Source organism: Tachyglossus aculeatus, chromosome 12, assembly GCF_015852505.1.
Source record: "Tachyglossus aculeatus isolate mTacAcu1 chromosome 12, mTacAcu1.pri, whole genome shotgun sequence".
Taxonomy (NCBI): Eukaryota; Metazoa; Chordata; class Mammalia; order Monotremata; family Tachyglossidae; genus Tachyglossus; species Tachyglossus aculeatus.
The window spans coordinates 43,051,719-43,079,408 of record NC_052077.1 but is presented as its reverse complement, the minus strand read 5'-3'; the positions used below and the strand labels follow the sequence as shown (position 1 = coordinate 43,079,408).

At 48.5% G+C, this 27,690-nt stretch overlaps 1 protein-coding gene across 1 annotated transcript in view; it reads right to left on the bottom strand.

Moving 5' to 3' along the window:
- The window catches only part of TRAPPC11 (trafficking protein particle complex 11), an 87,797-nt gene that overhangs the window by 13,432 nt on the left and 46,675 nt on the right, over nt 1–27,690 (bottom strand). The window contains exons 16-26 of the mRNA XM_038755169.1: nt 26,374–26,435; nt 26,154–26,286; nt 23,558–23,688; nt 18,774–18,929; nt 16,809–16,996; nt 12,619–12,767; nt 6,717–6,838; nt 3,595–3,714; nt 796–861; nt 546–702; nt 351–462 (exon numbers count right to left, since the gene is read on the bottom strand). Of these exons, the coding sequence (XP_038611097.1) occupies nt 351–462; nt 546–702; nt 796–861; nt 3,595–3,714; nt 6,717–6,838; nt 12,619–12,767; nt 16,809–16,996; nt 18,774–18,929; nt 23,558–23,688; nt 26,154–26,286; nt 26,374–26,435 (1,396 nt within the window). The remainder of the gene's footprint in view (nt 1–350; nt 463–545; nt 703–795; nt 862–3,594; nt 3,715–6,716; nt 6,839–12,618; nt 12,768–16,808; nt 16,997–18,773; nt 18,930–23,557; nt 23,689–26,153; nt 26,287–26,373; nt 26,436–27,690) is intronic.

Genomic DNA, 27,690 nt, shown 5'->3' with positions numbered 1-27,690 from the left:
AGTGGGCTCACGGTCTAAAAGGGCTTACTAAGGGCAATGATTGATGACGATGACAGGTGGCAGAGCCGGGATTTGAACCCCTGACCTCTGACTCCGAAGCGCGGGCCCTTTCCACTGCGCCACGCTGCTTCTCTCTGTTAATCGATCGTATTTATTGAGCGCTTCCTGTGTGCAGAGCACCGGACTAAGCGCCTGGGAAGTCCAAGTCGGCAACATATAGAGACGGTCCCGACCCAACAGTGGGCTCACGGTCTAAAAGGGCTTACTACGGGCAAAGCGCCGTTCCGAGTGCCGGAACGACGCGTGGGATGGCGTGGACGGCCAGGCGGGGCCGGGGAAGCGGCCGTTACCTCCTCCAGGAGATGATGTACTGGCCGGTGGCCACCCCTCCGTCGGCGTTGCCGGGTGGCGGGCACCGAAGGCAGAAGCATTCGCTGGCGCTCTCGCCCGTCTGGAGGAGAACTGGGAGGGGGGGGGGAGCGGTCAGGACGCCCCCGGGGCGGCCCTCCCGCCGCCCGGAGCGTCCCCTGGCCCCTCCGCCTCACCCTGCTCCACGTGCGACTCCAGCCCATCCACCGGCGCGGTGGCCGCCGCCAGCTGCAGCCGGCTGGACTCCACGGTGAGGGCCCACGGGGAGGCACTCAGGATGTCCGTCAGGAGCAGGAAGGGGACGTCGGCGTAGACCCTCTCCAGGTGCTCGAACTGCCGGCCGGGAGACACGGGGAGCGACCCGTCAGGGCCCGGCCCCGAGGGGCTCCGCGGCCGGGAACGGCGCGGGCGGGGGGGGCGGCTCACCTTCGTGGAGACGAATCGCACGGCCACGTCGAACGGGAACACCGTTTCGATCGTCACGGTCTCGTCCTGGGAGGGGGAATCGACGGGGTGACCACCACGGAGCGCCCGCCCGGCCGGCGGAGAGGGCGGCATTCCCGGTGAATCCCTCCGGGACGCATCCCGCTATTTTGAAAACCCGCCCGTCCACCTGACGTTATCTCCCGAGCACCCACGGCCTGGGGCCCGCTGGTCTGGGCTCTCGCTAGGCATTACAGAAGCAGCGGGGCTCAGTGGAAAGAGCCCGGGCTTTGGAGTCAGAGGTCATGGGTTCGAACCCCGGCTCCGCCACTTGTCAGCTGGGTGACTTTGGGCGAGTCACTTCACTTCTCTGGGCCTCAGTTAACTCATCTGTAAAATGGGATTAACTGTGAGCCCCCTGAGGGACAACCTGATCACCTTGCAACCGCCCCAGCACTTAGAACAGTGCTTTGCACATCGTAAGTGCTTAACAAATGCCATCAACATTCTTATTACAGAAGCAGCGTGGCTCAGTGGAAAGAGCCCAAGCTTTGGAGTCAGAGGTCACGGGTTCAAATTCCGGCTCCACCACTTGTCACCTGTGTGACTTTGGGCGAGTCACTTCACTACTCTGGGCCTCAGTTAACTCATCTGTAAAATGGGATTAAGACTGTGAGCCCCACGTGGGACAACCTGATCACCTTGTAACCTCCCCAGCACTTAGAACAGTGCTTTGCACATAGTAAGTGCTTAATAAATGCCATCATTATTATTATTACAGAAGCAGTATGGCTCAGTGGAAAGAGCCCGGGCTTTGGAGTCAGAGGTCATGGGTTCAAACCCCAGCTCCACCACTTATCAGCTGTGTGACTTTGGGCAAGTCACTTCACTTCTCTGGGCCTCAGTTACCTCATCGGTAAATTGGGATTGACTGTGAGCCCCCCGAGGGACAACCTGATCACCTTGTAACTTCCCCAGCGCTTAGAACAGTGCTTTGCACATCGTAAGCGCTTAATAAATGCCATCATTATTATTATTACAGAAGCAGTATGGCTCAGTGGAAACAGCCCGCGCTTCGTGTCAGAGGTCAGGGGTTCAAATCCCAGCTCTGCCACTTGTCACCTGTGTGACTTTGGGCGAGTCACTTCACTACTCTGGGCCTCACTTACCTCATCTGTAAAATGGGGTTAAGACTGTGAGCCCCCTGAGGGCCAACCTGATCACCTTGTAACCTCCCCAGCGCTTAGAACAGGGCTTTGCACATCGTAAGCACTTAATAAATGCCATCATTATTATTATTACAGAAGCAGCGTGGCTCAGTGGAAAGAGCCCGGGGTTGGTGTCAGAGGTCATGGGTTCGAACCCCGGCTCCGCCACTTGTCACCTGTGTGACTTTGGGCGAGTCACTTCACTACTCTGGGCCTCAGTTAACTCATCTGTAAAATGGGATTAAGACTGTGAGCCCCACGTGGGACAACCTGATCACCTTGTAACCTCCCCAGCGCTTAGAACAGTGCTTTGTACATAGTAAGCGCTTAATAAATGCCATCATCATCATTATTATTATTACAGAAGCAGCATGGCTCAGTGGAAAGAGCCCGGGCTTCAGAGTCAGAGGTCAGGGGTTCAAATCCCAGCTCCGCCACTTGTCAGCTGTATGACTTTGGGCGAGTCACTTCACTACTCTGGGCCTCAGTTACCTCATCTGTAAAATGGGATTGACTGTGAGCCCCCTGAGGGACAACCTGATCACCTTGTAACCTCCCCAGCGCTTAGAACAGTGCTTTGCACATAGTAAGCGCTTAATAAATGCCATCATCATTATTACTACAGAAGCAGCATGGCTCAGTGGAAAGAGCCCGGGCTTCGGAGTCAGAGGTCAGGGGTTCGAACCCCAGCTCCGCCACTTGTCAGCTGGGTGACTTTCGGCAGGTCACGTCACTTCTCTGTGCCTCAGTTCCCTCCTCTGTAAAATGGGGATTAAGACTGTGAGCCCCCCGTGGGACAATCTAATCACCTTGTAACCTCCCCATTTATTCAATCGTATTTATTGAGCGCTTACTGTGTGCAGAGCACTGTACTAAACGTTTGATAATAATAATGGTATTTGTTAAGCAGTTACTATGTGCAAAGCACTGGGGAGGTTACAAGGTGATCAAGTTGTCTCACCAGGGGCTCACAGTCTTCACCCCCATTTTCCAGATGAGGGAACCAAGGCACAGAGAAATGAAGTGACTTGCCCAAAGTCAATCAATCGTATTTCTTGAGCACTTACTGTATGCAGAGCACTGTACTAAGCACTTGGGAAGTACAAGTTGGCAGCATATAGAGACGGTCCGGAGCCAGGATTTGATCCCATGATGTCCGACGCCACGAGCCCGGGCTCTCTCCCCTGAGCCACGCTGCTGCGTCTTTTAACGGCTGGAGGAGGCGGCCCGCCCTCCGTCCTCGAGGCCGTGGGCATTCATCCATTCATTCAATCGTATTTATTGAGCGCTTACTGGGTGCGGAGCACTGGACTAAGCGCTTGGGAAGCACACGTGCCTGTTATATTCTACTCTCTGTGGGCCCACTCTTCTAGACTGTGAGCCCGCTGTCGGGTAGGGACCGTCTCTATATGCTGCCAACTTGGACTTCCCAAGCGCTTAGTCCAGTACTCGGCGCCCAGTAAGTGCTCAATAAATACGACTGAATGGACAGTAAGCGCGCAGTACGTACGACAGACTCCCTCCCTCCACGCCCCGCGACGCCCCCGCGGAGCCAACGTCGGAGACGGACAGACGGAGAGGTGATGGGTCGTACCCGGTGACACCTGCACGTGACCTCTCCGCCCTCCACGGCCACGTCTATCAGGTAGGAGACGGACACCAGGAACATCCTGGAGCCCACCGTCCCGCAGCGGACGAACAGCGTCTTCTCCAGCTGCAACGGCACACGGAGGGAGAGGCTGAGGACGATGACGACGGCGGTGGCGGCCCGCGCCGAGGGGACGGACGCCCGGGACCGCCCCGGTTTGCCGCTCGGCCCTGTGGGCGGCGTTCCCCCCCCATCTCGTGGTACCGAGGTCGATCGGGGATGGAAGGGTGGGGGCCACAACACTCCTCAACCCCTACATGCCCCCTAAATCGAATAAATATGTACAAGTAAAAATTATTTATTTATTTATGTGATCATTCATTCACTTATCTATGCATTTATTTATCTATTTATTTAGTCATTCATTTATGTATTCATTCATTTACCTGTTTATGTATTCATTTATTTATGCATTCATTCATTCATTTATCCATGTATTCATTTATTTATGCACTCATTCATTTGTGTATTTATTTATCAATTCATTTATGTATTAATTTATTCATGCATTTATTTATTTATTCATTTATCTAGCTATTTATTTATTTATTCATTTATTTATGCATTCATTCATTCATTCATTCATTCATGCAGTCATTCATTTATGTATTTATTTATCTATTTATTTATTTAATCATTTATGTATCCATTTATTCACACATTTATTTATTCATTTATCTAGCTATTTATTTATGTGTTCATTTATTTGTGCATTCATTCATTTATTTATGTATTCATTTATTTGTGCATCCATTCATTCATTTATGCATTTATTTATTCATGTATCTATTTATTTATTCATTTATGCATTCATTTATTTATGCATTTATTCATTTCTCTATTTATGTATTCATTTAGTTATGCACTCATTCTTTCATTCATTTATTTATGCATTTATTTATTTATTTGTCAATTTATGCATTCATTTATTTATGCATTCATTCTTTCATTCATGTATTTATGTATTCACTTATTTATGCATTTATTTATTTATTCATGCATGTATGTATTTATTAATTTTACTTGTACATATCAATTCTATTTCATTCTGTTAATATGTTTTGTTTTGTTGTCTGTCTCCCGCTTCTAGACTGCGAGCCCACTGTTGGGTAGGGACCGTCTCTAGATGTTGCCAACTTGGACTTCCCAAGCGCTTAGTCCAGTGCTCTGCACACGGTAAGCGCTCAATAAATACGATTGCTTGCTTGATTGATTGATTGTTGGGTAGGGACCGTCTCTAGTTGTTGCCAACTTGGACTTCCCAAGCGCTTAGTCCAGTGCTCTGCACACAGTAAGCGCTCACTCCAGGGAATGGGTCTATTTATCGTTCTCTCGTCCTCTCCCACGCGCTTAGTCCAGTGCACGGCGCCCCGTAAGCGCTGGTGTCTCTGACGGGGACAAAAGGACACGGGGAGGACCTACGTGCTGTCTCTATATGCGGCTAACTTGGACTTCCCAAGCGCTTAGTGCGGTGCTCTGCACACAGTAAGCGCTCAGTAAATACGACTGACTGACTGAATGAATAAATGCCATCGTTATTATTATTATTATTGTTACTAAGCGCTGGGGTTAGATACAAGGTTAGAACAGTGCTTTGCACATAGTAAGCGTTTAATACAAACTATCACCATCATTATTATTATTATTACTAAACGCTGGGGTTAGATACAAGATCAGAACAGTGCTCTGCGCATAGTAAGCGCTTCAAAAATAATAATAATAATAAAATATAATAACAAAATATAATAATAAAATATAATAATAAAATACAATAATAATAATAATAATAATAATAATAATAATAATAATAATAAATTATTATTGCCAGTAAGCGCTCAATAAATACGCTTGAATGAATGAACCTGGACCACCCCTCCGCCGAGGTTAGCGATGGACCAATTCACGCCCGCCTCTCCCCCAGTGACCCAGCACGGACCACCCAACACCCCGACTCTCCCCCCGGTGACTTTCCGTGGACCGGCTCCATTCATTCATTCATTCCATCCTATGTACTGAGCGCTTACTGTGTGCAGAGCACTGGACTAAGCGCTTGGGGAGTCCAAGTTGGCAACACCTAGAGACGGTCCCTACCCAACAGCGGGCTCACAGGCTAGAAGGGGGAGACGGAGAACGAATTGGCTCGGTGGAAAGAGCCTGGGCTTTGGAGTCAGAGGTCATCATCATCATCATCAGTCGTATTTATTGAGCGCTTACTGTGTGCAGAGCACTGGACTAAGCGCTTGGGAAGTACAAGTTGGCAACATATAGAGACAGTCCCTACCCAACAGTGGGCTCACAGTCTAAAAGGGGGAATGGTCACGGGTTCAAATCCCGGCTCTGCCAACTGTCAGCTGTGTGGCTTTGGGCAAGCCGCTTCACTTCTCTGGGCCTCAGCTCCCTCATCTGGAAAATGGGGATGAAAACTGTGAGCCCCCCGGGGAACGACCTGATCACCTTGTCACCTCCCCAGTGCTTAGAACAGTGTTTGGCACATAGTAAGCGCTTAATAAATGCCATCATTATTATATTAACAAAATGAAATAGATAGAATAAATATGTACAACTAAAATAGAGTAATAAATATGTACAAACATATATACAGGTGCTGTGGGGAGGGGAAGGAGGTAAGGCGGGGGGGATGGGGAAGGGGAGGAGGGGACAAAAAGTGACGCCCAAACAGGGACATGAACCCTGTTCTAAGTTCCAGCGCTTAGAACAGCAGTGCTTTGCACATCATCATCATCATCATCAATCGTATTTATTGAGCGCTTACTGTGTGCAGAGCACTGTACTAAGCGCTTGGGAAGTACAAGTTGGCAACATATAGAGACAGTCCCTACCCAGCAGTGGGCTTAATAAATGCCACCGTTATCATGATCCAACAGCCCTCTTTCCCAACGTAAACCCCGGCGCACAAGAGAGCTGATGATGATAATAATAATAATAATAATAATAATAATAATAATAATAATAATGGCATTTGTTAAGCGCTTACTATGCGCAAAGCACTGTTCTAAGCGCTGGATGCCAATCTATCATGCCTTTCACGGGAAGCGGCCACGGCTTACCCGTTCCCCCGGCTGAAGCGCTCCAACGGGAATGTCGGGAAGCAAAGCGGGGTAGGAATCGTCACACATCTCCGTCCCACAGAGGGACACGTGAGTTTTCTGAGTCAGGTTGGCGTCCTGCCCTAAAAAGAGAGGGATGGTTGGCTTTAAAAAGAGGGGAGGAAAAAGAAAAAGGGGGAAGCCGTGACGTTCCCCCCCCCGTGACCACCTGACAGAGCCACATTCATTCATTCATTCAATCGTATTTATTGAGCGCTTACTGTGCGCAGAGCACTGTACTGAGCGCTTGGGAAGTACAAGTTGGCAACATCTAGAGACGGTCCCCTACCCAACAACGGGCCCATCGCGGGGCTAGCGGTGAAGCCGAGGCTTCAGAATAACCACCACCTCTTTGCCCCCAAAGTCCAAGGTGGTGGCTTTTCTGGAGTCCGGAAAATAGTTCCGGGCTTCACTGGGAACTGGTCTGATAATAATGATAGCATTTATTTATAATGATAGCATTTATTAAGCGCTTACTCTGTGCAAAGCACTGTTCTAAGCGCTGGGGTGGTTACAAAGTCATCAGGTTGTCCCACGGGGGGCTCACAGTCTTCATGCCAATTTGTACTTCCCAAGCGCTCTGCACACAGTAAGCGCTCAATAAATACGATTGATGATGATGATCCCCATTTTCCAGATGAGGTAACTGAGGCCCAGAGAAGTGAAGTGACTTGCCCAAAGTCACACAGCTGGCAGTTTGCAGAGCCGGGATTTGAACCCATGACCTCTGACTCCAAAGCCCGGGTTCTTCCCACTGAGCCACGCTGCTTCCCTGATCACGCCGGCCCCTGCTTCCGAGCGTTAAAGAAACCAAAATATCGGGCGATTGGATTCTCATGGATTTACGTCAGCGCTTAGTCTGCTGCAAGAGCTTGAGCAGCGTGGCTCGGTGGAAAGAGCTCGGGCTTTGGAGTCGGAGGTCACGGGTTCAAATCCCGGCTCCGCCACTTGTCGGCTGTGTGACTTTGGACAAGTCGCTTCACTTCTCTGGGCCTCAGTTCCCTCGTCTGTAAAATGGGGATGAAGACTGGGAGTCCCCCATGGGACAACCTGATCACCTTGTAACCTCCCCAGTGCTTAGAACAGTGCTTTGCACATAGTAAGCGCTAAATAAATGCCATTATTATTATTATTATTATTATTACTAAGCAGTCTCTTAATGAAGCACATCTAAATCCAGGAGGCCTCTCTGGATTAACACTCACTTCACTTCTCTGGGCCTCAGTTCCTTTGTCTGTAGAATGGGGATGAAGACTGGGAGCCCCACGTGGGACAATCTGATCACCCTGTAACCTCCCCAGTGCTTTGCACATAGTAAGCACTAAATAAATGCCATTACTATTATTATTATCATTATTATTATTATTATTAAGCAGTCTCTTAATGAAGCACATCTAAATCCAGGAGGCCTCTCTGGATTAACACTCACTTCACTTCTCTGGGCCTCAGTTCCCTTGCCTGTAAAATGGGGATGAAGACTGGGAGCCCCACGTGGGACAACCTGATCACCTTGTAACCTCCCCAGCGCTTAGAACAGTGCTTTGCACATAGTATGCGCTAAATAAATGCCATTATTATTATTATTAAGCAGTCTCTTAATGAAGCACATCTAAATCCAGGAGGCCTCTCTGGATTAACATTCACTTCTCTGGGCCTCAGTTCCTTCGTCGGTAAAATGGGGAAGAAGACTGGGAGCCCCACATGGGACAACCTGATCACCTTGTAACCTCCCCAGTGCTTAGAACAGTGCTTTGCACATAGTAAGTGCTAAATAAATGCCATTATTATTATTATTATTAAGCAGTCTCTTAATGAAGCACATCTAAATCCAGGAGGCCTCTCTGGATTAACATTTTTTCCTTCCAGATAGTAATAATAATAATAACAACGGTACTTGTTAAGAGAAGCAGCATGGTTCAGTGGAAAGAGCATGTATTTGGGAGTCAGAGGTCATGGGTTCTAATCCTGGCTTTGCCACTTGTCAGCTGGGTGACTTTGGGCAAGTCACTTCACTTCTCTGGGCCTCAGATACCTCATCTGGAAAATGGGGATGAAGACTGTGAGCCCCACATGGGACAACCTGATTAGGTTGTATCTACCCCAGTGCTTAGAACAGCGCTTGGCACATTGTAAGCGCTTAATACCACCATTATTACCATTATTATTATTACCACTGCTAAGTGCTTACTATGTGCCAAACACTGTTCTAAGTACTGGGGTAATAATAATAATGATGGCATTTGTTAAGCGCTTACTATGTGCAAAGCACTGTTCTAAGTACTGGGGTAATGATAATAGCAATGCTGGCATTTGTTTAGCGCTATGTGCAAAGCACTGTACTAAGCGCTGGGGAGGATACAAGATGATCATTTTGTCCCACGTGGGGCTCACAGTCTTAATCCCCATTATCCAGATGAGGTCACTGAGGCCCAGGGAAGTGAAGTGACTTTCCCAAAGTCACCCAGGTGACAACTGGCAGAGCTGGGATTTGAACCCGTGACCTCTGACTCCCAAGCCCGGGCTCGTTCCACTCAGCCACGCTGGTTGGACACAGTCCATGTCCGGACTGTGTGCCCGTTGTTGGGTAGGGACTGTCTCTATATGTTGCCGACTTGTACTTCCCAAGCACTTAGTCCAGTGCTCTGCACACAGTAAGCGCTCAATAAATACGACTGAATGAATGAATGAATGTCCCACAGGGGGCTAACACTCTTATCAATCAATCATTCAATCGTATTTATTGAGCGCTTACTGTGTGCAGAGCACTGGACTAAGCGCTTGGGAAGTCCAAGTTTGCAACCTAGAGAGACGGTCCCTACCCAACAGTGGGCTCACAGTCTAGAAGGGGGAGACAGAGAACAAAACCAAACATATTAACAAAATAAAATAAATAGAATAGATATGTACAAGTAAAATAAATAAATAGAGTAATAAATATGTACAAACATATATACATCTTTACAGGTGCTGTGGGGAAGGGAAGGAGGTAAGATGGGGGGGATGAAGAGGGGGACGAGGGGGAGAGGAAGGAAGGGGCTCAGTTTTGTCTCGTGTTTTTCAATTGTATTTATTGCCCCTACTGTGTGCCCAGCACTGTACTAAGCGCTTGGGAAGTACAAGTTGGCAACAGATAGAGACGGTCCCTACTCAACAGCGGGCTCACAGCCTAGAAGACGGGCTCACAGTCGTCTAGAAGATGGGCTCACAGCCTAGAAGACGGGCTCACAGTCGTCTAGAAGACGGGCTCACAGTCGTCTAGAAGACGGGCTCAGTCTAGAAGATGGGCTCACAGTCTAGAAGCCGGGCTCACAGTCTAGAAGCCGGGCTCACAGTCTAGAAGTCGGGCTTACAGTCGTCTAGAAGACGGGCTCACAGCCTAGAAGACGGGCTCACAATCGTCTAGAAGACGGGCTCACAGCCGTCTAGAAGACGGGCTCACAGCCGTCTAGAAGACGGGCTCACAGCCGTCTAGAAGACAGGCTCACAGTCGTCTAGAAGACAGGCTCAGTCTAGAAGACGGGCTCACAGCCTAGAAGCTGGGCTCACAGTCTAGAAGACGGGCTCACAGTCGTCTAGAAGATGGGCTCATAGCCTAGAAGACGGGCTCATAGCCTAGAAGACGGGCTCACAGTCTAGAAGACGGGCTCACAGTCGTCTAGAAGACGGGCTCACAGTCGTCTAGAAGACGGGCTCACAGTCGTCTAGAAGACGGGCTCACAGTCGTCTAGAAGACGGGCTCACAGCCGTCTAGAAGACGGGCTCACAGCCGTCTAGAAGACGGGCTCACAGCCGTCTAGAAGACGGGCTCACAGTTGTCTAGAAGACGGGCTCAGTCTAGAAGACGGGCTCACAGTTGTCTAGAAGACGGGTTCACAGCCTAGAAGACGGGCTCACAGTCGTCTAGAAGACAGGCTCACAGTCGTCTAGAAGACAGGCTCACAGTCGTCTAGAAGACGGGCTCAGTCTAGAAGACGGGCTCACAGTTGTCTAGAAGATGGGCTCACAGTCTAGAAGACGGGCTCACAGTCGTCTAGAAGACGGGCTCACAGTCGTCAAGAAGACGGGCTCACAGTTGTCTAGAAGATGGGCTCACAGCCTAGAAGACGGGCTCACAGTCGTCTAGAAGACAGGCTCACAGTCGTCTAGAAGACGGGCTCAGTCTAGAAGACGGGCTCACAGTTGTCTAGAAGATGGGCTCACAGTTTAGAAGACGGGCTCACAGTCGTCTAGAAGACGGGCTCACAGTCGTCTAGAAGACGGGCTCACAGCCTAGAAGACGGGCTCACAGTCGTCTAGAAGACGGGCTCAGTCTAGAAGACGGGCTCACAGTCTAGAATATGGGCTCACAGTCTAGAAGACGGGCTCACAGTCGTCTAGAAGACGGGCTCACAGTCGTCTAGAGGACGGGCTCACAGTCGTCTAGAAGACGGGCTCACAGCCTAGAAGACGGGCTCACAGCAGTCTAGAAGACGGGCTCACAGCCGTCTAGAAGACGGGCTCACACAGTCGTCTAGAAGACGGGCTCACACAGTCGTCTAGAAGACGGGCTCACACAGTCGTCTAGAAGACGGGCTCACAGCCGTCTAGAAGACGGGCTCACAGCCGTCTAGAAGACGGGCTCACAGCCGTCTAGAAGACGGGCTCACAGCCGTCTAGAAGACGGGCTCACAGTCGTCTAGAAGACGGGCTCACAGTCTAGAAGACGGGCTCACAGCCTAGAAGACAGGCTCACAGTCGTCTAGAAGACGGGCTCACAGTTGTCTAGAAGACGGGCTCACAGCCTAGAAGACGGGCTCACAGTTGTCTAGAAGATGGGCTCACAGTTGTCTAGAAGACGGGCTCACAGTCTAGAAGACGGGCTCAGTCTAGAAGACGGGCTCACAGTTGTCTAGAAGACGGGCTCACAGTCTAGAAGACGGGCTCACAGTCGTCTAGAAGACGGGCTCACAGTCGTCTAGAAGACGGGCTCACAGTCGTCTAGAAGACGGGCTCACAGTCGTCTAGAAGACGGGCTCAGTCTAGAAGACGGGCTCACAGTCTAGAAGATGGGCTCACAGTCTAGAAGACGGGCTCACAGTCGTCTAGAAGACGGGCTCACAGTCGTCTAGAGGACGGGCTCACAGTCGTCTAGAAGACGGGCTCACAGCCTAGAAGACGGGCTCACAGCAGTCTAGAAGACGGGCTCACAGCCGTCTAGAAGACGGGCTCACACAGTCGTCTAGAAGACGGGCTCACACAGTCGTCTAGAAGACGGGCTCACACAGTCGTCTAGAAGACGGGCTCACAGCCGTCTAGAAGACGGGCTCACAGTCGTCTAGAAGACGGGCTCACAGTCTAGAAGACGGGCTCACAGCCTAGAAGACAGGCTCACAGTCGTCTAGAAGACGGGCTCACAGTTGTCTAGAAGACGGGCTCACAGCCTAGAAGACGGGCTCACAGTTGTCTAGAAGATGGGCTCACAGTTGTCTAGAAGACGGGCTCACAGTCTAGAAGACGGGCTCAGTCTAGAAGACGGGCTCACAGTTGTCTAGAAGATGGGCTCACAGTCTAGAAGACGGGCTCACAGTCGTCTAGAAGACGGGCTCACAGTCGTCTAGAAGACGGGCTCACAGTCGTCTAGAAGACGGGCTCAGTCTAGAAGATGGGCTCACAGTCTAGAAGATGGGCTCACAGCCGTCTAGAAGACGGGCTCACAGCCGTCTAGAAGATGGGCTCACAGTCGTCTAGAAGACGGGCTCACAGTCTGGAAGTTTTTGTCTCTGAAGTATAAAGTGGGGACCAACGCTTGGAGAGCCCAAGTGACGGCGGAGCACGCTCTCGTCTGGGGAAGGGCTGGCAAACCGACGAGACCCCGACTCCCTACCTGGTTTTAAGCCAGCGGTGAGCTTCACGTCGCGGATGGGCGTCGTCTCCCGGGACTGGATCACCACGGCCAAACAGTACATTTCGTTCGTGAGAGCCGGAGGCTCGTGGCGGAGCTGGACGGACACGTTGGGAACTCGGGAGATGATCCTGGAAAACAATCCTGGGATCTGGATCCTGGATCTCAGCTCAGATCGGGAAACCAGCGAGTCAAGGTTTTTCTTAAAAGAGAACAGTTCTCCGCGGTTTGACGTCGCGTGACTGTCACCGACTGACAGGAGCTCTCGGGCTGCGGGGCATTTCACGGACAGGCTCACCCCAGTCCTGCGTCAGCCGGCTGGATCTGGATACCTTCCAACTTTCCCCCAGTGACCCAGAACGAACCACTCAACCCCCTTAACCCTCCCCTCCCCACCCCTCACTCTCTTCAGAAACAGCGTGGCTCAGTGGACAGAGCCCGGGCTTTGGAGTCCGAGGTCATGGGTTCAAATCCCGGCTCCGCCACTTGTCAGCTGGGTGACTTTGGGCAAGTCGCTTAACTTCTCTGGGCCTCAGTGACCTCATCTGGAAAATGGGGATGAAGACTGTGAGCCCCCCGTGGGACAGCCTGATCACCTTGTAACCTCCCCAGCGCTTAGAACAGTGCTTTGCACATAGTGCTTTCCTCCTTTCAAAGCCCTACGGAGAGCTCACCTCCTCCAGGAGGCCTTCCCAGACTGAGCCCCTTCCTTCCTCTCCCCCTCCTCCCCCTTCCCATCCCCCCGCCTTACCTCCTTCCCCCCCGACAGCACCTGTATATATGTATATATGTTATTACTCTATTTTATTTGTACATATTTATTCTGTTTATTTTATTTTGTTAATATGTTTTGTTTTGTTGCCTGTCTCCCCCTTCTAGACTGCGAGCCCGCGGCTGGGTAGGGACCGTCTCTATATGTTGCCAACTCGGACTTCCCAAGTGCTTAGTACAGTGCTCTGCACACAGTAAATGCTCAATAAATACAATTGAATGAATGAATGCCATCATCATTATTATTATTATTATTATTATTGTTATTATTCAGAGACCCAGCGAGGGCCAGCTAACACCCCAGACTCTCCCTTCTCCACCCGACTCTTCATTCATTCATTCATTCAATCATATTTATTGAGCGTTTACTGTGTGCAAAGCACCATATTACACCATCATCAATCGTATTTATTGAGCGCTTACTATGTGCAGAGCACTCGCCTGGGAGATTACAATGTAACAACAAACCGACACATTCCTGCCCACAGTGAGCTTACAGTCTAGAGGGAAGGAGACAGACATTATTCTAGACTGTGAACCCACTGTTGGGTAGGGACCGGCTCTATATGCTGCCGACTTGTACTTCCCAAGCGCTTGGTGCAGTGCTCTGCACACAGTAAGCGCTCAATAAGTATGAATGAATGAATGAATGAATAATAGAGCCCCTCCTTTTCTAATTCTTCCCCAACAAGCCACACAGCAGCAGCGCCAACTGTAGCCCCCGAAGGGCCCCAGGACGGATCATCCAATGCCCCTGACTCCCTCCATTCCCAACTTTTCCAAGTGAGCCAGCCTTCTCCCGTCTCCATCCCCGACGGTCCCGCAGTGATCCAGCACGGACCCCCCAACACCCTGACTCTCCCCTCTCCAACCCCGACTCTTCCCCAGTGATGCGGGGGCTGAGGAGGTGGAAGAAACATTCGAACCGTGTGGCGGTGATAGTGTAATAAGCGCAATACTCTAAAGCGCGTTTTGATCCCCAAAACTCAGCGGAACCTTGATTTTCTCTTTTTTGAAAATTTAGAGGCTATGATCAGAACATGGGACTAATAATAATGGCTTTTATTAAGCGCTTACTATGTGCAAAGCACTGTTCTAAGCACTGGGGAGGTTACAAGGTGATCAGGTGGTCCCATGGGGGGTTCACAGTCTTCATCTCCATTTTACAGATGAGGGAACTGAGGCACAGAGAAGTTAAGTGGCTTGCCCAACGTCACACAGCTGACAGTGTGCAGAGCCGGGATTTGAACCCATGACCTCTGACTTAATCAATCAATCAATCAATCGTATTTATTGAGCGCTTACTATGTGCAGAGTACTGTACTAAGCGCTTGGGAAGTACAAATTGGCAACACATAGAGACAGTCCCTACCCAACAGTGGGCTCACAGTCTAAAAGGGGGAGACAGAGAACAGAACCAAACATACCAACAAAATAAAATAAATAGGATAGAAATGTACAAGTAAAATAAATAAATAAATAAATAGAGTAATAAATATGTACAACCATATATACGGACTCCAAAGCCCGGGCTCTTTCCACTGAGCCATGCTGCTTCTCTAATGTTCTGACGGTCTTCATATTTTTTAAACTATAAAGAGTTGAAGGTCTACCTTTGCTCTTCCACACTTAGGGAATGCTGTGTCGTGTATTTGGACTTAAAAACCTAAGGTGCTCCAAACATTCAGTGAACAGTTCCTGGGACTAGCGAGATCGTCCGTGTGCCTTTTACTTAACGTAGAGAATTAGAAATTATTTTTTTGAGGTGGTTGTGATCAACAGGCTTGGGGTTTTAATTCCAGAGGGTCTGCCCTGTACTTCCAAAACCCAAGTTACACCTGTCTACATGTTTTGTTTTCTTGTCTGCCTGTCTCTCTCTTCTAGACTGTGAGCCCACTGTTGGGTAGGGACCGTCTCTATATGTTGCCGACGTGTACTTCCCAAGCGCTTAGTCCAGTGCTCCGCACACAGTAAGCGCTCAATAAATACGACTGAATGAATGAATACAGCACGGACCCAACACCCTCCCAACTCTCCATCCGTGACTCTCCGCCAGCGACCCAGGACGGACCCTCCCAACACCCCTGCCTCTCCCCTCTCCCTCAGAGACCCAGCACGGTGGGTAACCATTCAGTCATTCATTCAGTCGTATTTATTGAGCGCTTACGGTGGGTAACCATTCATTCATTCATTCAGTCGTATTTATTGAGCGCTTACTGTGCGCAGAGCACTGTACTAGGCCCTTAGGAAGTCCAAGTTGGCAACATCTAGAGACGGTCCCTGCCCAACGGCGGGCTCACAGTCTAGAAGGGGGAGACGGACAACAAAACAAAACATATTAACAAAATAAAACCAATGGAATAGTAAATATGCCCGAGCAAAACAAATGGAGTAACAAATCTGTACAAACATATATACAGGGGCTGTGGGGATAATCCATGAGGGACGTCACATCCCCGGAGTCGGCTTTACGTCCGCTGCAGGCCACTGCCACCCCTTCCCTGACTCCCAGCAGCACAGCCCCGTGACCCCAGGAAGATATTTTTTTCTGTCCTAATTCTACCTCTAATCTTGTCCCCAAATGTTCTTTCATTCATCTAATATTTATTCATATTAATAATATTAGATATTTTTTTCTGTCCTAATTCTACCTCCAATCTTGTCCCCAAATGTTCTTTCAGTCATCTAATATTTATTCATATTAATAATATTAGATATTTTTTTCTGTCCTAACTCTACCTCCAATCTTGTCCCCAAATGGTCTTTCATTCATCTAATATTTATTACTATCAATAATATTATTTAATATTTAATGTTTCATTTAACATAAATAATAAATGTTTATTCTTTTAAATGTTCTTTTATATGTTCTTTGATGAGAAGCAGCGTGGCTCAGTGGAAAGAGCCCAGGCTTTGGAGTCAGAGGTCACGGGTTCGACTCCCGGCTCCACCAACTGTCAGCTGTGTGACTTGGGGCAAGTCGCTTTCCTTTTCTGGGCCTCAGTTCCCTCATCTGTAAAATGGGGATGAAGACTGGGAGCCCCCAGTGGGACAGCCTGATCACCTTGCAACCCCCCAGCGCTTAGAATGGTGCTTTGCACATAGTAAGCGCTTAATAAATGCCATCATTATTATTATTATTATTTTAATTGGGGGACTTTTTTTACATCCTGGTTGCAGCAGTTGAGTTGGAAAAGCACGTGTTGAAATATGAAGGAGTTAGGAAGGAGTCAGTCGGTGCCGCCTTCTAGACTGTGAGCCCACTGTTGGGTAGGGACTGTCTCTATATGTTGCCAACTTGGACTTCCCAAGCGCTTAGTAGAGTGCTCCGCACGCAGTAAGCGCTCAATAAATACGATTGATTGATTGATTGCTATGTCAGACCCGCCGGGGAGACTCACATCGTGCCGGCCTGGATGGCGACGCTGTCCCAGTGCACCTCGCCGTCCGCCAGCTTGGGCCGCCGGCGGAAAGACCGCGCCGCCTGCAAGGCCTCCTGCGCCGACGCGGCGTCTCCCCCACCGCCTTGCCAGGTGAGAACCACACATCGTCCCGTGTCGCTGCCCAGCACCAAGTCCACCGATGCCATCTGCAAAACCACGCGACTCCGCCTCAGCCGGGCCAAGGACCGGCCCCCCTCCACCTTCGCTCCCTAGGTTTTGCCCAGTTAGTCAATCCTATTTACTGAGCGCTTACTGCGGGCAGAGCACTGAACTAGGCCCTCGGGAGAGTCCAATATAACTAAACGGCCCCCTTTCCTCTTCTCCCGCTCCCTTCTAATAATAATAATAATAACAATGATGGCATTTAGTAAGCGCTTACTATGTGCACTGTTCTAAGCACTGGGGAGGTTACAAGGTGATCAGGTTGTCCCATGGGGGGGGCTCACAGTCTTCATCCCCATTTTACAGATGAGGGAACTGAGGCCCAGAGAAGTGAAGTGACTTGCCCAAAGTCACGCAGCTGACAACTGGCGGAGCCGGGATTTGAACCCATGACCTCTGACTCCAAAGCCTGGGCTCTTTTCCTTAGAATAGTGCTTTGCACATAGTAAGCACTTAACAAATGCCATCATTATTATTATTATTATTATTTTCCACTGAGCCATGCTGCTTCTTCTGCGTCACCCTGACTTTATTCTTCCCCCCTCCCAGCCCCACAGCACTTACAGTTATTTATTTAACACCTGTCTCCCCCCAGTCATTCATTCATTCAACCGTATTTATTGAGCGCTTACTGTGTGCAGAGCACTGTACTAAGCGCTTGGGAAGTACAGGCTGGCAACATCTAGAGACGGTCCCTACCCAACAGCAGGCTCACAGTCTATAAGGGGGAGACAGGCAACAAAACATATTAACAAAATACAATAAATAGAATAAATATGCACAACTAAAATAGAGTAATAAATACATACAAACATATATACAGGTGATCACCTTGAAACCTCCCCAGCGCCTAGAACAGTGCTTTGCACCTAGCAGGCGCTTAACAAATACCATCATCATTATTCATTCATTCTTTCAATCGTAGTTTCTAGACTGTAAGCTCGCCGTGGGCAAGGAACGTGTCTCTTTATTGTTGCATCGTACTCTCCCAAGCACTTTGTACAGTGCTCTGCACCCAGTAAGCGGTCAATAAACACGATTGAATGAGCGAACAATAGACACATTCCCTGCTCACAATGACCTTTCTAGACTGTGAGCCCACTGTTGGGTAGTGACCATCTCTAGATGTTGCCAACTTGTACTTCCCAAGCGCTTAGTCCAGTGCTCTGCACACAGTAAGCGCTCAATAAATACGATTGATTGATTGATTGATGGTTCTGGAGGACACACCAGAGCAGGCCCCGGTACCCCCAAACCACCCCGAGGCGGGCCCCAGAACAGTTCTGGGGAACCCAATCCCAACACCTCAACGGACGTGGATGCCAAGGAGAGGAGGAAAATCGGGAAACCAGTGGACTGTGAGCCCGCTGTTGGGTAGGGACCGTCTCTAGATGTTGCCAACTTGGACTTCCCAAGCGCTTAGTCCAGTGCTCTGCACACAGTAAGCGCTCAATAAAGACGATTGATTGATTGATTGATTGATGGTTCTGGAGGACACACCAGAGCATGCCCGGGTACCCCCAAACCACCCCGAGGCGGGCCCAAGATTAGAACAGTTCTGGGGAACCCAATCCCAACACCTCAAGGGACGTGGACGCCGAGGAGAGGAGGAAAATTGGGAAACCAGTGGGCTGTGAGCCCGCTGCTGGGTAGGGACCGTCTCTATATGTTGCCAACTTGGACTTCCCAAGCGCTTAGTCCAGTGCTCTGCACACAGTAAGCGCCCAATAAATACGATTGACTGATTGAAACCTGACCAACCTCAATCTTCTTTCCCACATCCTCGGTCCTGGCCGCGAATCTGAAGGCAAACTTCCTGGTTTTCCCCGGAACGAGGCACATCGTCCCCTGGGTCGAGTTTTCCAAAACGTCGCTGGCCTGGTAAGCTTCTTCCATCACACAGAACTGGTTGTATTCCTGCAGCGAGTGCGAGAAAAGGCCCCCGTACGGCAGCCCCAGCCCGGATGAACGCTCCACTTTGGCTCCGCCACTTGTCAGCTGTGTGACCTTGGGCAAGTCACTTAACTTCTCCGAGCCTCAGTTCCCTCATCTCTAAAACGGGGATTAAGGCTGTGAGCCCCACGAGGGACAACCTGATCACCTTGTATCCCCCCCAGCGCTTAGAACAGTGCTTCGCACATAGTAAGCGCTTAACAAATGTCATCATTATTATTATTTGGGAGGAATCCCAAAGCACCTTCCCCGCCTTCTTCTGGGGCAGGCACTGAGGTCCTCCCGGGACACCGGCGGGGGAGAGTGGAATCAATCAGTGGTATTTCTCGAGCGCTTACGGTGTGCAGAGCAATGCGCTAAGCAAGTTGTGTTGCCAACTTGTACTTCCCAAGCGCTTAGTACAGTGCTCTGCACACAGTAAGCGCTCAATAAATACAACTGATTGATTGATTGATTGACAGTATAGTATAACAAAACAATGGAACTGGTAGACACGCTTCTGCTCACCATGAGCTTACAGTCTAGAAGACGAGCCAGAAAAACTAGATTGCGATCAGCAGCTTCTCAACGATTCAATCAACCTTTTGGGATAATAATAATAATAATAATAATGATAATAATAATGGTATCTGTTAAGTGCTTACTATGTGCCAGGCACTGTTCAAAAGTTGGAATTCAAATAATAATAATAATAATAATAATGGTATCTGTTAAGCGCTTACTATGTGCCAGGCACTGTTCAAAAGTTGGAATTCTAATAATAATAATAATAATGATGGCATTTATTAAGTGCTTACTATGTGCAAAGCATTGTTCTAAGCTCTGGGGAGGTTACAAGGTGATCAGGTTGCCCCACAAGGGGCTCACAGTCTTCATCCCCATTTTACAGTTGAGGTAACTGAGGCCCAGAGAAGTGAAGTTTTAGACTGTGAGCCCACTGTTGGGTAGGGACTGTCTCTATATGTTGCCAACTTGTACTTCCCAAGCGCTTAGTACAGTGCTCTGCATATAGTAAGCGCTCAATAAATACGATTGATGATGATTCAATCAGCCTTTTGGGGTAGTAATAATAATAATAATAATGGTATCTGTTAAGCGCTTACTATGTGCCAGGCACTGTTCAAAAGTTGGAATTCTAAAAATAATAATAATAATGATGGCATTTATTAAGTGCTTACTATGTGCAAAGCATTGTTCTAAGCTCTGGGGAGGTTACAAGGTGATCAGGTTGCCCCACAAGGGGCTCCCAGTCTTCATTCCCATTTTACAGTTGAGGTAACTGAGGCCCAGAGAAGTGAAGTTTTAGACTGTGAGCCCACTGTTGGGTAGGGACTGTCTCTATATGTTGCCAACTTGTACTTCCCAAGCGCTTAGTACAGTGCTCTGCACACAGTAAGCGCTCAATAAATACGATTGATGATGATGAAGTGACTTGCCCAAAGTCACACAGCTGACAACTGGCAGAGCTGGGATTTGAACCCATGACCTCTGACTCCAAAGCCCGGGCTCTTTCCACTGAGCCACGCTGCTTCTCTAAATGCCTTCACCATCATCATCATCAATAATGGCTTTATTCAGTGCTTAGTCTGTGCAGAGCACTGTACTAAGCGCTTGGGACAGTGCAATACAACAGAGTTGGTGCACATGTTCTTTGCCCACAACAAGCTGGCAGTCTAGAGGCGGAGACAGAAATTAATTGAGAAGCAGCATGGCTCGGTGGAAAGAGCCCGGGTTTTGGAGTCAGAGGTCATGGGTTCAAATCCCGGCTCGGCCAACTGTCAGCTGGGTAACTTTGGGCAACTCACTTCACTTCTCTGGGCCTCAGTGACCTCATCTGGAAAATGGGGATGAAGACTGTGAGCCCTCCGTGGGACAACCTGATCACCTTGTAACCTCCCCAGCGCTAAGGACAGTGCTCTGCGCAGAGTAAGCGCATAATAATAATAATAATAATGGCATTTATGGCATTTAATGGCCATTAATGGCATTAAGAGAAGCAGCGTGGCTCAGTGGAAAGAGCCCGGGCTTTGAAGTCCGAGGTCATGGGTTCAAATGTCAGCTGGGTGACTTTGGGCAAGTCACTTCACTTCTCTGGGCCTCAGTGACCTCATCTGGAAAATGGGGATGAAGACTGTGAGCCCCCCGTGGGACAACCTGATCACCTTGTATCCTCCCCAGTGCTTAAAACAGTGCTTTGCATATAGTAAGCGCTTAATAAATGCCATTATTACTAATAATTGCCATTATTAATAATTGCCATTATTACTAATTATTATTACTATTATTACTATTACTATTATTACTAATTACTATTATTGCTATTAGTACTAATTATTAGTACTAATTATTACTATTAGTACAATTAGTACAATTAGTATTATTAGTACTATTATTACTATTATTACTAATGGCATTTATTAAGCGCTTACTATGGTGACGGATAAATGCCATTATTATTATTATTAAATGAATAATTGATAGATTTGTACGTAAGTGCCATGGGGCTGAGGATGGGGAGATAGCAAATGCCCAAAGGTCACAGTTCCAAGTGCACAGACAATACTGTGAGCCCACTGTTGGGTGAGCCCATTTTAGACTGTGAGCCACTGTTGGGTAGGGACTGTCTCTATATGTTGCCAACTTGTACTTCCCAAGTGCTTAGTACAGTGCTCTGCACACAGTAAGCGCTCAATAAATACGATTGATTGATTGAATATGGAAGGGAGAGGTAGCTGGGGAAAAGGGGGCTTTATGGGGAAAGACCGAGCCCCCGCCTTACCTCCTTCCCCTCCCCACAGCACCTGTATATATGTTTGTACATTTTATTACTCTATTTTACTTGCACACATTTACTATTCCATTTATTTTATTTTGTTAATATGTTTTGTTTTGTTGTCCGTCTCCCCCTTCTAGACTGTGAGCCCGCTGTTGGGTAGGGACTGGCTCTAGATGTTGCTAACTTGGACTTCCCAAGCGCTTAGTACAGCGCTCTGCACACAGTAAGTGCTCAATAAATACAACTGAATGAATGAATGTTGCCAACTTGTACTTCCCAAGCGCTTAGTACAGTGCTCTGCACACAGTAAGCGCTCAATACAACTGATTTATTTATTTAACTTGTACATATCTATTCTATTTATTTTATTTTGTTAATATGTTTGGTTTTGTTCTCTGTCTCCCCCTTCAAGACTGTGAGCCCGCTGTTGGGTACGGACCGTCTCTATCTGTTGCCAACTTTTACTTCCCAAGCGCTTAGTACAGTGCTCTGCACACAGTAAGTGCTCAATAAATACGATTGATTGATTGATTTGCACATAGTAAGCACTTAATACCTTCCATTATTATTATAATTCATTCAATCGTGTTTGTAGAGCGTTTACTGTGTGCAGAGCACTGTACTAATCAATCAACGGAATCAATAAGATGGAACAAGGGAGGATGTTCTAAGCCAGAGGTGGGCGAGAAGTCAGCGGTGAGATAGGTGAGTGGGAGGCACAGCGAGAAGATCAATCAATCAATCAATCAATCATATTTATTGAGCGCTGACTGTGTGTAGAGCATTGTACTAAGCGCCTGGGAAGTAATGAATAATAACAATGGCATTTATTAAGTGCTTACTATGTGCAGAGCACTGTACTAAGCGCTTGGGAAGTACAAGTTGGCAAAATATAGAGACGGTCCCTACCCAACAGCGGGCTCACAGTCTAGAAGGGGGAGACAGACAACAAAACAAAACATATGAACAAAATAAAATAAATAGAATAGTATCCTACTATTATTTATTGTTGCATTGTACTTACCCAATACTAATAATAATAACAATGGCATTTATAAGTGCTATGTGCAGAGCACTGTACTAAGCGCTTGGGAAGTCCAAGTTGGCAACATCTAGAGACGGTCCCTACCCAACAGCGGGCTCACAGTCTAGAAGGGGGAGACAGACAACAAAACAAAACATATGAACAAAATAAAATAAATAGAATAGTATCCTACTATTATTTATTGTTGCATTGTACTTACCCAATACTAATAATAATAACAATGGCATTTATAAGTGCTATGTGCAGAGCACTGTACTAAGCGCTTGGGAAGTACAAGTTGGCAACATATAGAGACGAAGTTGGCAACATATAGAGATGGTCCCTACCCAATGGTGGGCTCACAGCCTAGAAGAGTGGGCTCACAGTCTAGAATAATAATAATCATTATTATCATCATCAATCATCATCAATCGTATTTATTGAGTGCTTACTATGTGCAGAGCACTGGACTAAGCGCTTGGGAAGTACAAATTGGCAACATATAGAGACAGTCCCTACCCAACAGTGGGCTCACAGTCTAAATCAGCAGCAAGGGCAGGGGCAGGTAAGTAGCATCACGCCCATTTTGGCAGGTGGGGAAAATGAGGCATCGAAGAATAACTCGCCCCGGCAGAGGTCGAGCTGGGAGTAGAAGCCGGGTCTCCCGACTCCCAGCCTCTTCCCACTTCTCCGGGCGTCTGGAGACGCCAAGAATCCGTCGTCCAAACCCGAAAACCCCTCCTTGTCCTCCCCAGCATCCGAGCGGCTGGCCCGCCGTCCGCGGAGGTTTACCTGGTTGTTAAAGCTGACGCCAAGCTTGGAAAACCGGACCGGGCGGGGACAGTCGGCCTTCAGGAAGACGGCGAGCTCAACGGGCACGTCCACGTGGAAGCTGGGGGCGAGGAATTGGGCTTTGCACTGCACTAGAAACCCAAAACGAGAAGGTCACGTTAGGGCGGTGGGCTGGGCTGTCCGCTCCCCACGACCCCAATCAATCAATCAATCAATCAATCGTATTTATTGAGCGCTTACTATGTGCAGAGCACTGTACTAAGCGCTTGGGAAGTACAAATTGGCATCACATAGAGACAGTCCCTACCCAACAGTGGGCTCACAGTCTAAAAGGGACTGTTCATTCATTCAATCGCATTTCTTGAGCGCTTACGGTGTGCAGGTGTATTATTATTGGGTAAGTACAATGCAACAATAAATAATAGTAGAATACTATTCTATTCATCTTATTTTGTTTATTTGTTTTGTTGTCTGTCTTCCCCTTTTAGACTGTGAGCCCACTGTTGGGTAGGGACTGTCTCTATACGTTGCCAATTTGTACTTCCCAAGCGCTTAGTACAGTGCTCTGCACATAGTAAGCGCTCGATAAATACGATTGATGATGATGATGATGCAGGGCACTGGACGAAGCGCTTGGGAAGTCCAGGTCGGCAACATCTAGAGACGGTCCCTGCCCAACAGCGGGCTCACGGTCTAGAAGGGGGAGACAGACAGCAAAACAAAACATATTAACAAAATAAAATAAAATAGGATAAATACGTACAAATAAAATAGAGTAATAAATCAGTACAAACGTATATACATATATACAGGTGCTGTGGGGAGGGGAAGGAGGTAAGGCGGGGGGGATGAGGAGGGGGACGAGGAACCCCAGACTCCCAGGGGACGATGAACTGACCGGGGCAGACGAGGAGGGGCCGATCTGTGGGCCTGTCCTCTCCAGACGGAATCGTCCTTTTAGACTGTAAGCTCACCGGGGGCAGGGAAGCCGTCTATCGACTCTGTTATACCGTAATAATAATAATGATGGCATTTATTAAGCGCTTACTATGTGCCAAGCACTGTTCTAAGCGCTGGGGAGGTTACAAGGTGATCAGGTTGTCCCACGGGGGGCTCACAGTCTTAATCCTACTGAGCCCCCCCCTTCCTCTCCATCCCCCCGTCTTACCTCCTTCCCCACAGCACCTGTATATATGTTTGTACTCTATTTATTTATTTATTTATTTTACTTGTACATTTCTATCCTATTTTATTTTGTTGGTATCTTTGGTTCTGTTCTCTGTCTCCCCCTTTTAGACTGTGAGCCCACTGCTGGGTAGGGACTGTCTCTATGTGCTGCCAATTTGTACTTCCCAAGCGCTTAGTACAGTGCTCTGCACATAGTAAGCGCTCAATAAATACGACTGATTGATTGATTGATTGATTTATTACTCCTATTTATTTATTTATTTTACTTGTACATATCTATCCTATTTATTTTATTTTGTTAATACGTTTGGTGTTGTTCTCTGTCTCCCCCGTCTAGACTGTGAGCCCACTGCTGGGTAGGGACCGTCTCTATATGTTGCCAACTTGGACTTCCCAAGCGCTCAGTACAGTGCTCTGCACACAGTAAGCGCTCAATAAATACGATTGATTGATTGATTTTACAGATGAGGGAACTGAGGCTCAGTGAACTGAGCGCAGTGAACTGAGCGCTCAATAAATAAATACGATTGACTGATTGATTGATTGATTGAAGCGACTTGCCCAAGGTCACAGGGCAGACATGTGGTGGAGCTGGGATTCAAACCCACCACCTCTGACTCCCAAGCCCGGGCTCTTTCCACTGAGCCACGCTGCTTTTCTAAATAAAAATGATGGCATTTATTAAGCACTTACTACGTGCAAAGCACTGTTCTAAGCGCTGGGGAGGTTACAAAGCCACCAGGTTGTCCCTTGGAGGGGCGGGGGGGGGGGTCACAATCTTCATCCCCATTTTCCAGACGAGGTCACTGAGGCCCAGAGAAGTGAAGTGCCTTGCCCAAAGTCGCCCAGCAGACAATCGGCAGAGCCGGGATTGGAACCCACGACCTCTGACTCCAAAGCCCGGGCTCTTCCCACTGAGCCACGCTGCTTCCCATACAGAAGCATCTGATGGATTGGATCCTGCTACCCCGTAAGTTCTTTGAGGGCAGGGATGGCGACTACTCTACTGCCCGTTCCCAGCCCGGAGGCCAGCGCTTTCATCATCATCATCATCATCATCAATCGTATTTATTGAGCGCTTACTATGTGCAGAGCACTGGGAAGTCCAAATTGGCAACACACAGAGACAGTCCCTACCCAACAGCGGGCTCACAGTCTAAAAGGGGGAGACGGAGAACAAAACCAAACGTGCCAACAAAGTAAAATAAATAGGATAGATATGGACAAGTGAAATAAATAATAAATAGACCCTTTCCACTGAACCGCTCTGCTGCTCAATCTGTCTACCGTCCGCGCCGCCTGTGCCCTCCCAGTCGCTCGGAGCTCAGCGTTCCGCACACGGTGAGCGTTCAATCAACGGGATTGATTGATTATTGATTGGGTCGGGTCCCGGCGGCCGGACGCTTACCGAAGGGGACAAAGTCCTGGACTCCGATGGAGAAAACGTTGCCGCCCGCCAGCGACACGCGGTCGGACCAGAGCTTCTGAGCGGCGGCCACGGCCGGGGGATCGCAGTCCGGCTCCGGCTCGGGACTCTCGTTCTGCACGAACACAACATCGACCGGGCCGGTCCGACGGCGGGGAGGGGACTCGGGGCAGGCATTTCGAACTCAGGGCTTCCAACTCACCATCAGCACGCTGATCAAGTTCTTTTCGATCCGAGACTTCTGGTCATCTTTTAAGGTGGAAGCTGACGGGAAGACGGAAAGAAATCAATCCATCGGTCGTACTTACTGAGCGCTTACTGTGTGGGCTAAGCCCTCGGGAAGTCCAAATTGGCAACATCTAGAGGCGGTCCCTACCCCACAGTGGGCTCACAGTCTAGAAGCGGCGTGGCTCAGCGGGAAAGAGCCCGGGCTTTGGAGTCAGAGGGCATGGGTTCAAATCCCGGCTCCACCAGTTGTCAGCTGTGTGACTTTGGGCAAGTCACTTAACGTCTCCGGGCCTCAGTTCCCTCATCTGTAAAATGGGGATTAAATCTGTGAGCCCCACGAGGGACAACCTGATCACCTTGTAACCTCCCCAGCGCTTAGAACAGTGCTTTGCACATAGTAAGCGCTTAATAAATGCCATCATTATTATTATTATTAGAAGGGGGAATCGACCCATCAGTGGGACTGACTGAGCGCCTCTTTCATTCCTTCATTCATTCATTCAATTGGATTGATTGAGCGCTTACTGTGTGCAGGGCACTGTGCTTTCCAAGCGCTTAGTACAGTGCTCTGCACACAGTGAGCCCTCAATAAATACGAGTGAATGAATGAGTGATGGGGGAGGGATCAAGGTGAGTGATGAGGGGTTGCATGGAGATGGGACTGTGTTTTAGACGATGATTACGGTGACATTTATCAGCTGGTGGAGGAGGGAGAAAACAATCGATCGGGATGCCATTGCCATTCATTCATTCATTCAATCGTATTTATTGAGCGCTTACTGTGTGCAGAGCACTGTACTAAGCGCTTGGGAAGTACAAGTTGGCAACATCTAGAGACGGTCCCTACCCAACAGTGGGCTCACAGTCTAGAAGGGGGAGACAGACAACAAAAGAAAACATATTAACAAAATAAAATAAATAGAATAGATATGTACAAATAAAATAAATAAATAGGCTCTCAGGGATCTCTAGACTGTCTGCTCGTTGAGGGTAGGGAACGTGTTTATTGTTGCGCCGTACTCTCATTCGTTCATTCAATCATCTTTGAGCGCTTACTGTGTGCAGAGCACTGTACTAAGCGCTTGGGAAGTACAAGTTGGCAACATATAGAGACGGTCCCTGCCCAGCAACGGGCTCACAGTCTGTTTTGTCATCTGTCTCCCCCTTCTAGACTGTGAGCCACTGGTGGGTAGGGACTGTCTCTAGATGTTGCCAACTTGGACTTCCCAAGCGCTTAGTACAGTGCTCTGCACACAGTAAGCGCTCAATAAATATGATTGAATGAATGGAC